The sequence below is a fragment of the Candoia aspera genome, chromosome 1 (assembly GCF_035149785.1).
Source record: "Candoia aspera isolate rCanAsp1 chromosome 1, rCanAsp1.hap2, whole genome shotgun sequence".
Lineage (NCBI taxonomy): Eukaryota > Metazoa > Chordata > Lepidosauria > Squamata > Boidae > Candoia > Candoia aspera.
Window position 1 is genome coordinate 337,897,300 of NC_086153.1, and position 12,221 is coordinate 337,909,520.

At 47.2% G+C, this 12,221-nt stretch overlaps 1 protein-coding gene across 1 annotated transcript in view; it reads left to right on the plus strand.

Moving 5' to 3' along the window:
* MIER2 (MIER family member 2) overlaps positions 1-12,221 on the plus strand; it is a 33,301-nt gene that overhangs the window by 19,485 nt on the left and 1,595 nt on the right. Inside the window, exons 8-11 of the mRNA XM_063290897.1 lie at positions 5,411-5,492; positions 8,777-8,871; positions 10,924-11,027; positions 11,438-11,574. Coding sequence (XP_063146967.1) covers positions 5,411-5,492; positions 8,777-8,871; positions 10,924-11,027; positions 11,438-11,574 — 418 coding nt within the window. The remainder of the gene's footprint in view (positions 1-5,410; positions 5,493-8,776; positions 8,872-10,923; positions 11,028-11,437; positions 11,575-12,221) is intronic.

Sequence of the window (12,221 nt, forward strand, 5' to 3'; positions counted from 1 at the left end):
GACAGGAAAGGGACCAATGAACTTAGGAGCAAGCTTCTTGGATGGTTGAGGAGACTTGATGAATCTGGTAGAAAGATAGACTAGGTCTCCAATCCGAAAAGCCGGCTGCCTGGCCCGGTGCTTGTCAGCGTGAAGCTTATAAGAAGCTTGAGCATCAGTGAGAGCTTTCTTAATGACTGGCCATGAATCAGCGAGCCGAGAACCCCAATCACAAGCAGACACAGCTGGGGCAGGAGGCTGGGGAAATTCGGGAATGGGAACAAAATCCCGCCCCGAAACGACCCGAAAGGGGGTTTGACCAGTGCTTTGGTGCACAGCATTGTTGTACGCAACCTCAGCGAAAGGGAGCAAATCAACCCAGTCATCCTGGTGGTAATTAATATAAGATCTGAGAAACTGCTCAAGGGTGGCATTAAGGATCTCAGTAGTTCCGTCCATCTGGGGATGCGAAGAGGTTGACAGTGCCTGCTCAGTCCCAATAAGTTTCAAAAAAGCCCACCAAAACCTTGAGGTAAATTGTGTCCCTCTGTCGGTCACCAAACGAGAGGGGCATCCGTGTGGGCGGTAGACGTGCAACAAGAAGAGCTTGGCAAGCTGCTGCGCAGAGGGAATGGACGCACAGGGAATGAAGTGTGCTTGCTTAGAGAAATAAAGCGGAGATTTCAAAGCGGAGATAAAATCAGCGCGCAACCGACCAGGCATTTGAGGTTGCCTGCGCCCCGAAGGGCTCCCTGCCTGAACCGCTTGCGAGGGGGAAGGATGCTGCCCACGAGCCTGGCTCCGGGTGACCGCCACTAAACCCAATTGAGGTTCAGTGAGCACAGTGCCAGTGACATCGGAGACCAGTTCCGTGTCCTGCGGCAAACGGGAGAGAGCATCAGCCAAAAAAATGTTCTTCCCTGGGATAAATTTGAGCTGGAAATTGAAGTGGCTAAAGAACTGAGCCCAGCGGATCTGCTTCGGGCTGAGACGCCTGGGCGTTCGGAGTGCCTCGAGGTTGCGGTGATCAGTCCAAACCTCGAAAGGGCAAGTCGCCCCCTCCAAAATGTGGCGCCAGGCTTTCAATGCAGCTTTAACGGCAAAAGCCTCCTTCTCCCAAACATGCCAGCGCTGCTCCATTTCAGAAAACTTACGGGAGACATAGGCGCAAGGCTTTAAGAGCCCGCAGGAATCCTTTTGCAACAAAATTGCTCCAATAGAAAAATCAGATGCATCAACTTGGACCACAAAGGGTCGTTCAGGGTCAGGGTGAGACAAAATGGGCTCAGCCGTAAACAGAGATTTTAACTTATCAAAAACAGCCTGACAGGCAGGAGTCCAGTTGAGCACGGCCCCTGGGTTTTTTACTTTGCGCGTCTCCCCAAGCCCCTTGGTGTGCAACAAATCGGTGAGGGGCAGTGCAATCTCTGCGAACCCCTGGACAAAGGACCAGTAAAAGTTGGTGAACCCCAGAAAATTCTGAAGCTGACGTTGAGTTCGAGGGCATTCCCAGTTGAGAACAGCCTGAACTTTTGCAGGATCCATTTCAATACCCTTATCAGAGACCCTGTACCCCAAGTAATCCAGTTGAGACTTATGAAATTCACATTTAGAAAGCTTTGCATAAAGCTTAGCTTTCCTGAGCTTGGTCAGGACTTGTCTGACAAGCCGCTCGTGTTCTTTCTCCGTTTTGGTATAGATGAGCACATCATCCAAATAAACTAAGACCCCCTTAAACAAATGATCATGTAACACTTCATTGATTAGTTGCATGAAAACACCCAGGGCCCCCACCAAACCAAAAGAGAGGACTTTATACTGAAACGAGCCCAATGGACAGTTAAATGCTGTTTTCCACTCATCCCCCTCCCGAATGCGAATGCGGTAGTATGCTTCGCGCAGGTCAAGTTTGGAAAAGACTTTACCAGTACACAAATGTGCCAACATGTCTTTTACAAGAGGCAAAGGGTACTTGTTGGAAATTGAGACTGAATTTAACCTGCGATAGTCTGTGCAAAGTCTAAGGGTGCCATCCTTCTTTTCACAGAACAAAATGGGAGCCCCAACCAGCGAGTTAGCCAGTTCGATGAAACCCCTTGCAAGGTTTTTATCAATGAACTCCCGTAAGGCGGCCAGTTCTTTCTGGGTCATGGCATAGATTTTTGGTTTGGGCAATGGAATGTCTGGAAGAAGTTCAATGGCACAGTCAGTCTTGCGGTGGGGGGGTAATTGGTCTACTTCCACATCCCCGAAGACATCCGCAAAGTCTTGGTATCTGGCAGGCAGCCCTTCCATGGGCAAACTGGAGGCTGGGGATTGACAATTTCAGCTCGCCCCACCCCCACAGTGATGGACTTCCCCGGCACAGGAGCCTGGTAAAACCCATCATCAAACGTAATAGTACGTTTTTTCCAGTTGATGTATGGGTTGCGGCTAGTCAGCCAGGGGATACCCAGCACCACAAGTGGGTTACCCACTGGTGTGACGATGAGTTTTAGGACTTCCATGTGACTCCCCATCTGCAATGTTATGTCCCCAGTGAACTGGGTGGCTGCCCCCCCCCCCCGCCGTGGAACCATCCAACTGTTGAAAAACCAGTGGCTGCGAAAGGGGAAATCATTGTCCGAAGGAAAGAGGGAGGTGGTCCATTCCATATTGGACTGTTGGGATGCAAACTCTTACATAAACAGTGGTGTGCAAATTGCATGAGAAAACACCAGTGCGGTGGTTGTGTCAATGGAGATGGCAGAATTCAACCTCAGTCTTCATTACATTTGACCATTGACCTCTGGGACTAGTGCATTCCAGACAACTCCCTGGGAGCGGTCTATCTCACAAGGACCAACAATGTTCGGTAGATACATGAATTAACAGGATCTACTTAAACCCCCATCAAAATGACCCTCAGGAGCTCCCACAATCTTTTCCAACAACGGATGTGCCTCAAACTTTATCAGTTTGCCTCTGTCATCACAAAGTAGTGCCAGAGGTTCTCTTCCAGTATGGACTGGCACTTGCTCGGGAATGTATTCACCCATCCCTGGATAAAATCCCCGTCTGTGCCTTCCCTCCAATTCCATTAATTACCAACCTTCTCCACCATCTTCAGGTTTCACCTGCAGAGAGTAAGGAGGATGACCTTGATGGAGATAGGCAAACTCCATTACCAAAGCAACAAGGGGTGAAATGTATCAGTTCCACAATGGACAGATAATATTCTTGAGAGATTCAGACAGATACCTCCCTAATTCATAGGAGTATAAGAAGTGGGGCGGAAGTACAACACAATCAGATTTGCAAGGTTCTGTTATTATAGCTAATCTCAATAAAAGTAGTTTTAGCCTTCCCGTGGGGTTGATTTTCTGCTCTGGTCTGCCTAGTGGGCCACCCTGCACCCTGATAATCCTAGTGGCCAAAGAAATGTGGATTTCCCACACGTTTGTATCTCTCTCACTGGCAAGTTTTCATGTTGCAGACCTTTCAAACAGTAGCATGACACATCATCAAAACCTATAATTCCTCCACTTGAGGGAGGAATTGGTCTATCTGCAGAAATTCACAGGTAAAGAGGTAAAGTAGATTTTTAACAGATAGAACTACTAGGGAGAAAGGCTTATGTCCTAAAGTAGATCTCCTTTTCTCAATTCGTTTTGTCCTACTTCTATTCTACTTCGGTTTTTCCCGTGTTTGTGAGATAATCCTGCAACAGTTGCCCTTTTGATGATTTGTAATGGTTGCCTACACATTGAACATTGAAATGGGGAACATGACATGATTATACTATTGGTTTGCACCCACCGACAAAATGTTTCTTCTATGCCGTCCTCTGGCAGTAGTACTCACTGCATTGACAGTAGAACCCATCATGGCTGTGGGATCCATGTATGTACAGCTGCGTGTTTTAAAGCCTTTCTGATAGCCATCATGTCAGGAAAGCAGGTAGGGAAACGATCTGCTTTCTGAGTTGAGCTTGCTACAGGTAGGCCTCGACTTATGACCGTTCGTTTAACAATTGTCCAAAATTACAACAGCCTCAGAATGGGTGCTTTAGAGCCTGTAAAGCGCTTCTGAGCGTTGCAAAACACCGCACCAACCCCCGTGGTCGCATGATCGCATTTCGGGTGTTTGGCGACCAGCTTGCATTTATGACTGGTTGCAGCATCCCAGGGTCACATGATTGCGTTTTTTGCTGCTTTCTGGCAAAAAGCGTCCATGGGGGAAGCTGGATTCGCTTAACGACCACAGTGATTCGCTTAACAATTGCTGTAAAAAAGGTCGTAAAATCAGGTCCTATCATGTGGTGACTTGACTTACAACCGCAGTGACTTACGATGGAAATTCCAGTCCCATTTGTGGTCATAAGTCGAGGACTATTGTGTTTTTCCTAGGCATAAGGCTCCCCATGGCCAAATGTTTGCTTTTTTTTTTCCTTTGCATTCTTCAGCTTTAACACGGTCCCTGTATTCTCTGGACATCAGTAGCAAATTGGTATAATATCTTGTGCGGACTTTTGGTTTTAAGTATTCTCAGTATGTTCCGGTTTTGAGTCCATGGAAGAGAAATATGTTTTCTTTGTGACTCTTCGTAAATGGATTGGGAGGGAGTTTGACCCTTTCATATCATCTTGAGAAGAAACCACCCTCCAACGGTCTTTGAGCTCTTTCCACCTAATAGTGGACAGTCAGTTCAACTGCCCTTTATAGAAACCTTGGATTGCCAAAAGTGGGTAGCAGCAAGGTTATCTCAGCCTTCTCTTTTCATTTAATATTTGTATTGAGATAGTCAAGCCAGGGGAGAGGTGCCTTCTGGAATAACGGTCCTGACAGTCAGCCTTCATTTGCTCCAGAGGTAGCCAGTGTGCTTATTGGCAAGCTACCTACTCACCCACACGTGTCATGTCAAAGATCCCAAAGGAGAACAACAGGCTGCTTTCCTGTGACTGTGGTTGTTTACGTGGCCATCTTTGGAGTCATGCAACTTAGCAACTTCTCCCTCTTCAGTACCTGCCTTACTAAGTTATCTGTGGCTCTGAGGCTACTGCATCAGCCCCTGGGAAAACTAAAAGAATCATACCCAGGGCAGGAGCGCAAGGCAGTGCAACTCCTGGTGAGTTGCTCAGTATTCTACCGCCAGCTGCCATGTTTCCTTAGGGGCTCCGACAGAGAAGGGTCTTTCCAAGCCCTGCCTGGAGATATCGAGGTCTTCAGCACCAAACATCACTGTGCAAATTAGGGACGCTGCAGTCGAGTCAGGTCCCTCCTTAGCCGTTGTTATTCCACAGTTTTAGTGCAACACGAGAGAGACAGACAAGGCATTGCTTCTTTCCCTCCCCTCCCCTTCCTGTTCCTCACTAGCCCCTTTCTTGTCCCTGTAGGGAGCCAAAGCTGCCTTTCTAATCATATGCATCCCTGTGGGATTGTGTCTCCCGTAGGCACTCTACGAATTGGTGAAATGTAACTTCAATGCAGAAGAAGCGTTGCGGCGGCTCCGGTTCAACGTGAAGGTCATTCGAGGTGAGGCAGAGGGCATTCCTATCTTTCTGTCCTTCGGCAGGAGTTCTGTCGTCCCACTGGAACCCCCCTGGACTCTCCAAGCCAGTCTTTCCGAACCTGGTGCCCTTGAGGAATATTAGCCGAATTCCCATCCACCTCAGACAACCTAGTGCTTTGGCTGAGGAGGATGGGATGGGTCCATCCAACACATCTGGTGTCTACAACAGTGAGGAACTCAGGGCTTCTGTTTCTTCAATCCCGTTTCCCTCAAGGAGCTTGGAGGGGAGGGAAATCCTGTGTTGTTTTCCCTCTTCCTTTTATCAAATAATTCTGTAATGGTACGTGGGAAAAACCTTGGGAGACTGGGCAGAGATGCTGCCAAGGAAATGGTCAGTTAAGAGAGGGCAGACCCCGCAGCTGCATAATGGGTGGAGAAAGAGGCTCAGAAGGGACCCTCCCTAGTTTCTCGGGCTGTAAAGGAGATGGGGAGTGTGGGGACAGAATTGCAGACTTGCAAGATTCTTCCAGACTTGCAAGATTCTGTCAATGTAGCCTTACAATAAAGGAGAATTAGCTCATCTGGTTGTGATTCCTATCTGAGGCCAACAGCTATCTTGCAAGTCTGAAAGTACAGTCCTCCCCCCCATCTCCTTTACAGCCCGAGAAACTAGGGAGGGTCCCTTCTGAGTCCTTTCCCCATCCATTATGCAGCTGAGGGCTAGGCCCTCCCTTATCTGACCATTCCCTAGGCAGCATCTCTTGGCCCAGCTCTCCCAAGGTCTTTCCCACATACCATTACAGGCAGGTTAAACTTCTTTAAAATTTTATTTTAATAACAGTTTCTTTATTTAAATGTTTAAAGAAACAAATAGCTACATAAAAGAAATTAAAAAGATATAACGAGACATAGTAGATAAAGAATAAAATATCAGTAAATGAACAAAAAGTTTGCAATTATCATAAAATTTAAAATTCGTTATTAATTGATTAGTGAAATGTACAGAACTAAGTTTACTCTATCATCTTAACTATAAATCTCTAGATATTAATATTATAATAACATTCATATTGATAACACCACTATTTGTATTCATAAAAAGGAAAACGAATAGAAGGGAAAGGGGGAAAAGTTTGGGGGAAAAAATCAAAGGAAAAAGAGGTAGGTTAAATGTAAAGTACAGGTGGGTCAATTTCATCCCTGAGCATGGTTTTAAACCTGGGTCTCCAGTCTAATCTCAGCCCTTCCTTCGAAGAGAAGGCCTGCTGGGTTAACAACCATCCTCGCACAGATGTGGTTGAAAGCATAAGGAGAACAGAGCCTGTCATCCTCAAAATCCAGGTAGACTCAAGGGCAAGAATGAATTAATTACAGGAGGGTTTGAACACCTCACTGGGACATATTACAGTTAGGTCTTGGACGTCATCCAAACCTGGACTGTGGCCATGTTTGGGATTAAAATGGAGGGTGTTAAGTACATTATGAAGCCATGCCTCGTTTTAGATTTAAAGCATCTAAATCTTCATGCATGTCTGAAGTAGGATCAATCAGCGGTTGACCTCCTCTTCCAGCTTCTGCATGAAGACCTTGAGGGTAAAAGGCGGAGTGCTAGAGCGCAAAGCAGCAGCATTTCCACTTCTCTGGTCTGTTTTACATGCCTTGTGGCTGCAGACTGGCTGGAGGATCACTTTAGACTTTAGGAATTAGACTTTCCCAGCCTGTGAACAGTGGCTTTGACCTCAGTCAGGTCCTGTGTGTCCTTATCTTTCTTTTTTTAAGCAAGCTGAAAACTGAAAGTGTAAGCTGTCCATTCAAAACTGGCTGGCTTATAAGCTGGGGAGGAAGGGAATTGCAAATCATTGTAGATGTACAGTAACTTACTGCAGTCTTCTGCAACCAGGTGCCCTCCAGGTGTGTTGAAAGAAACACTCCTAGAATTCTCTTCTGAGCAAACAGGTAGTCCTCAATTAATGGCCATTCACAGTTACAACAGCACTGAAAAAAGGTGACTTATGACCAGTCCTCACACTTATGACCATTGCAGTGTCCCCGCAGTCACGTGGCCAAAATTGGGGTGCTTGGCAACTGGTGTGTATTTACAAGGGTTGCGGCATCCCAGGGTCACATGATTGCCATGTGTAACCTTCCCAGCCGGCTTCCAACAAGCAAAGTCAATGGGGGAAGCCAGATTCAGTTAGCAACCACGTGATTAGCTTAACAGCCATGGCAAAAAAGGTTGTAAAATCGGGCATGGCTCACTTAATATGACTGCATCGCTCAGCAACAGAAGTTCCAGTCCCAAGTGTGGTCGTAAGTCGAGGACTACCTGTATTTGGAAAACAGTAAATAAGGAAGCCCTCCTATCAACTCTGCAAACGCAGCCTAACCCTACCTCTACACCTAAAATTGAGCCAACCATATTTGTTCCTAGATAAGTCATTGTAAGATTTGGTTCCCATACTGCCAAAGTTTCGGGAGATAAATGTCAACAGCCGCCTGCAGGCTTTTCCGTTATCAGGGAAGACAGCCACTTGGGAAGGCTGTTAAAAAGAAGATCATTGTCTCCACCCTAAAGTGCATGTAGATGTATTTGTGCTAAACAGGAAGTAGTCCAGTTGCTGGAATTTCTTGCAACCCCGTCTCATCCCTCTCAGTCGGTCTTGCTAAGCAGATCTTGTACGCCTTGCACACCATGTGCAGATCTCATGCAGCAGCCAAAGGGCTGGCGGTTCCCAAGACAGTCATTTGTGCCTCCTGCCTTGAAGGAGGGAACCTTGGATAAGTGATTGATGCAACAATTAAATGCAGTCAGCTCCAGCGAAGTCAGGATCTCACGGTAGAATGATCTGGCAAGGCCTGATGAAAATATCTGGCAGCACTTGGTGATTAGGGGTGAAGCATACTTCTCCTTTTTAAAAATTGGCCTCAGTTATTGGACCGCTTTGAAAAAAACCTACACGGTGTTCTCACATTTCTAAAAGTTTAGGAAAATTCTCAATGAATTCTCTCTTTCTGTAGAGGAGTACAGAGATGACCATAGAGACAGTAGGCATCGACTGTTGGTAAAATGGGACCTTAGTCTAAGAAAAGAGGAAGGCACAAGGAAAAAAGCTGAAGATTGCCCTGCTTTGATTCTCTTTGGTGTAAGAGGAAGGGAAGGAGAAACACTGGCAGGCTTTCAAGATTCTGTTGTTATATCAATAAAGTCAAATTCTAGTCTTTCTTGTGGTGTTTATTTCCTGAGCTGGCCTACCTTGAAGGGCTGACATTCTGCATGCCTCTCTCCCCCCCCCCCCACCCTTTGCAGATGAGCTCTGTGCCTGGAGCGAAGAAGAATGCAGGAACTTTGAACATGGGTTTCGGGTGCATGGAAAAAACTTCCACCTTATTCAAGCCAACAAGGTAATTTATAGCAGCTGTAGGACCTGTGTGAATGCAGGTGAATTCCAGGCGGGGTTGTGGCTGTATTGCAAATGTGCAGAAGGAAAAGCTGGGTTGCAGGATGCTTCACTGCTTCACTGCTCACCCCCTGTTGCCTTCTTGCAGGCATTGTGATGGCAGTTTAGCCTGAGGGGCCCAAGGTTAGGACAGGATACTGGCTTAGACGGATCTCTTCCTAAGCTCTCAGGAGCCAGACTGGCACGGCCATTTTCAAAATCAGTCAGGGATGTGAAGAAAAATTCCTTTCAGGTCCTACCTGCAGGCTTCCCGAGGTGTGGGCTAGATGATAGGCCTTCTCTGAGGCAGCCCCAGCTCTATGGAACTGTCTCTCCCCAGAGGTGCATGTAGTCCCTGCCCTATTAATCTTCTAAGCCAAGGTTGTATTGTTCCAGGAAGCTTTGGCCACTAGAGGTACTGAGCGGTTGCGTTCCTCTTTATTTAATTTTTGGGATTGATGATTAAGTATTTTAATTCTGCATATTGCCGAACACCATCCAGAGTTCTCCCGGATGGGGTGGGTTATACGTATGGCAGATGAATTAAAAAACCACGTTCATTTATGTCTGGTTAATAAATTAAACAACTGTTAATAAATTTTCTATAAAGTATAATTAAATTAGGTCCTGTTAATAAATTAAGAAACCACCTTCAGTAGTCCTACTCCACTCTTTAGCCCCAGAGGTTTCCAGAGTGGTTTTTGTGGCTGTAGCAGGTCATGCTAAACCGGACTGAACAAACCACAGTCGCTCTTTTTCATTTGGTATTTTTCAGTTAGGGTTATTTGGATGCTTGTCTCCTTGCCAGACTGTGGGCAGCTTACAACATTAACATACTAAAACCTTGTATAACAAAATCCAAAAGTAGGATGTTAATTTCTGTCCCCCTCTAACAACCCTCCTCTCCAGATGCTTTGTGGAAGAGGATTTGTTTTCCCCCATTTTCTGAAGGAAATAAAGGGTGAGGCTAGCCTAACCTCGGGGTGAGCTGTTCAGCCACGAGGGGGCTGCCATTAAGAAGGCCATCCTCTGGCCCCCGTCCCTCTTGTTCTCTCACGGGGGGGGGGGGTTGCTATGTCAAAAGAAGCCCAACGGTCACTTCCACTGACCCCCCCCCCCCCGCTCACACCCCACATGAAAAGACTAGCCAGGCTCCCCCAACACACGGGACCACCGCCCACCCACCTCCAGTTTAGCAGAATCAAGCAGCTTGTGCAGACTCAGGTCAGTCCATACAATTTGTCTGCGCGCAGTATCAGAAATAGCATCCCTGCTTGTCTGTTGCTTTCGTTTCACTGCCCATCGGTTAATTAATCAACCGTTTTTGCCAGGAGGGAAATATAATCATCAGCATAAGCGCCTTAAAATATCTTACTTCATGTCCGTTAAAAGAGGCGCGTGCTTGCCTGTCACAAGCAAGATGGTCTCCGCCTCTTAGGCTTACAGTCTAAAAGACAGACCCCAAAAGAAGGTGGGGGGGGGAGGGCTGGGAAGGTGAACGGAGAAAAGTCCGTTTTGGGTTTCAGCTCTCAAAGCTTACGGCCATGGTGTCTTGTCTGGGTGAGTTGGAAAGGAAAACGGCTTGTGAAAATGAGCCTGATAGAAGAATTGGGGGGGCGGGGGGTTCAGGAGAGGGAGGGGCCCCGTGTCCCCTCTCTTCCCCCTCTGAAAACTGATGGAATAGCTGCTAACTGAACACTGAGAGTGAAGCGAAGGATGCTGTTGGAGGTAGATAATGCCTGATCTCCCGTACGGGATTACAGTTAGATCGCCCTCTTCGAGCCTCAAAAAGCGCTCTGCAAATGCTGTTGGCGGTTGTCCTCATTTCATCTTTCGGAGATCACCTTTTTATACTGGTCCTTGTCCTCTGTCAAGGATGCAGGAGGGTTCCCGTTCCCAGCTGGTATGGAAAGAAGGTGCATTTACAAGGATTCTGGTGTATGTTTGCCATTCCTAGCAAGTCCCAGGAAGCCCGGTCTTTCCAAGCTGCTCCTCACCCTTCCTCCTGTTTCCTCAGGTCCGTACCCGGTCGGTGGGTGAGTGCGTGGAATACTATTACATATGGAAGAAGTCGGAGCGATATGACTACTTCACCCAACAGACGCGGTTTGGAAGAAAGAAGTACGTCCTCCATTCTGAAGCCACGTGCCTGGCACGAGCAATAACGTCTGGCCATAGGGGGCTAAGCGTGAGTCCCCGTGGAATAGTGCCCAGAGCGCTTGGTCCAAATCCCAAGGGTGGCTTGAGTCCAGAAATCTGCATAAGAGGAATTGACAGCAGGAAGGCAGGATAAGGAAGATGAGTGGAAGTTAAAAGTCCCCCTTGCTAAACTCAGAATTTGGTAGTAGCAATCCTTGGGATTTCATTTATTGTTTATTTTATTTATTTATCGAATGTATGTGGCCGCCCATCTCACAAGAAGCGATTCTGGGCGGCATACAGCAAATTCTGGGAGTTGAAGTCCACACGTCTTAACATTGCTAAAGTTCATTTGCCCTTCTTTTGGCTTCTCTGTCTCCCCAACTCTGTAGGGATTACGCGGATAACTTTTTGGATGGCGGGGAAGTGGAAAGCGCCAGCCGCTCACGTGGCTCCCCACCCATTGCGTCGGCCACGGGTTGCCTGGAGTCCTGTTTCAACCCAGATCATTTGACAATGGAGAGCACAGGTACATCTCCCCAAGCGTGCGGGTGGGGCTGTCTTCTGGATCCCAGAGAACCTGGAGGCTTAGTTCCGGGCGTGGGTACACAGGCGTTCAAGAGAGAGAAGTGGGATCATTTGGGTTCTAGGGACAGACGCCCTGCGTGGCTTTAGATAAATTCCAAGTCCAGCTTCTGCAGGCAGAGAAGAAGAAAGCTTGATGCGTTTCATATAAAAATCTATGCCTTTGCTATGTACCAAACCAGAGTTGAGGTAAGGTGAGCTGAGCTGGGTTGGGTTGGGTTGGGTTGAATCGAGTGAATTCAGTTTTGCTTTCGCTTGTGCATGGAACAGAACCAAAATGCACCAGGGAAGAATGTTTTCCTGCTAGTTGAACGTGCCTGGATTTGGGACTGGGTCCTTCTCTCCTCTTTAAGCTCCCTCTTTTTTGTACAATTGAATTCCACGCTCAGAAGCAGTGCTTTTCACATAGGTAGCCCTCGACTTACGACCATTCATGTAACGACCGTTCAGAGTTACAGCAGTGCTGAAAACGTTATTTGCGACCAGTCCTCACACTTACAGCCATCACAGTGGTTTCCCCCCCCCCCATCATGTGATCAAAATTTGGGCGCTTGGCAACCAGCATATATTTAAAATGGTTGCAGCGTACCA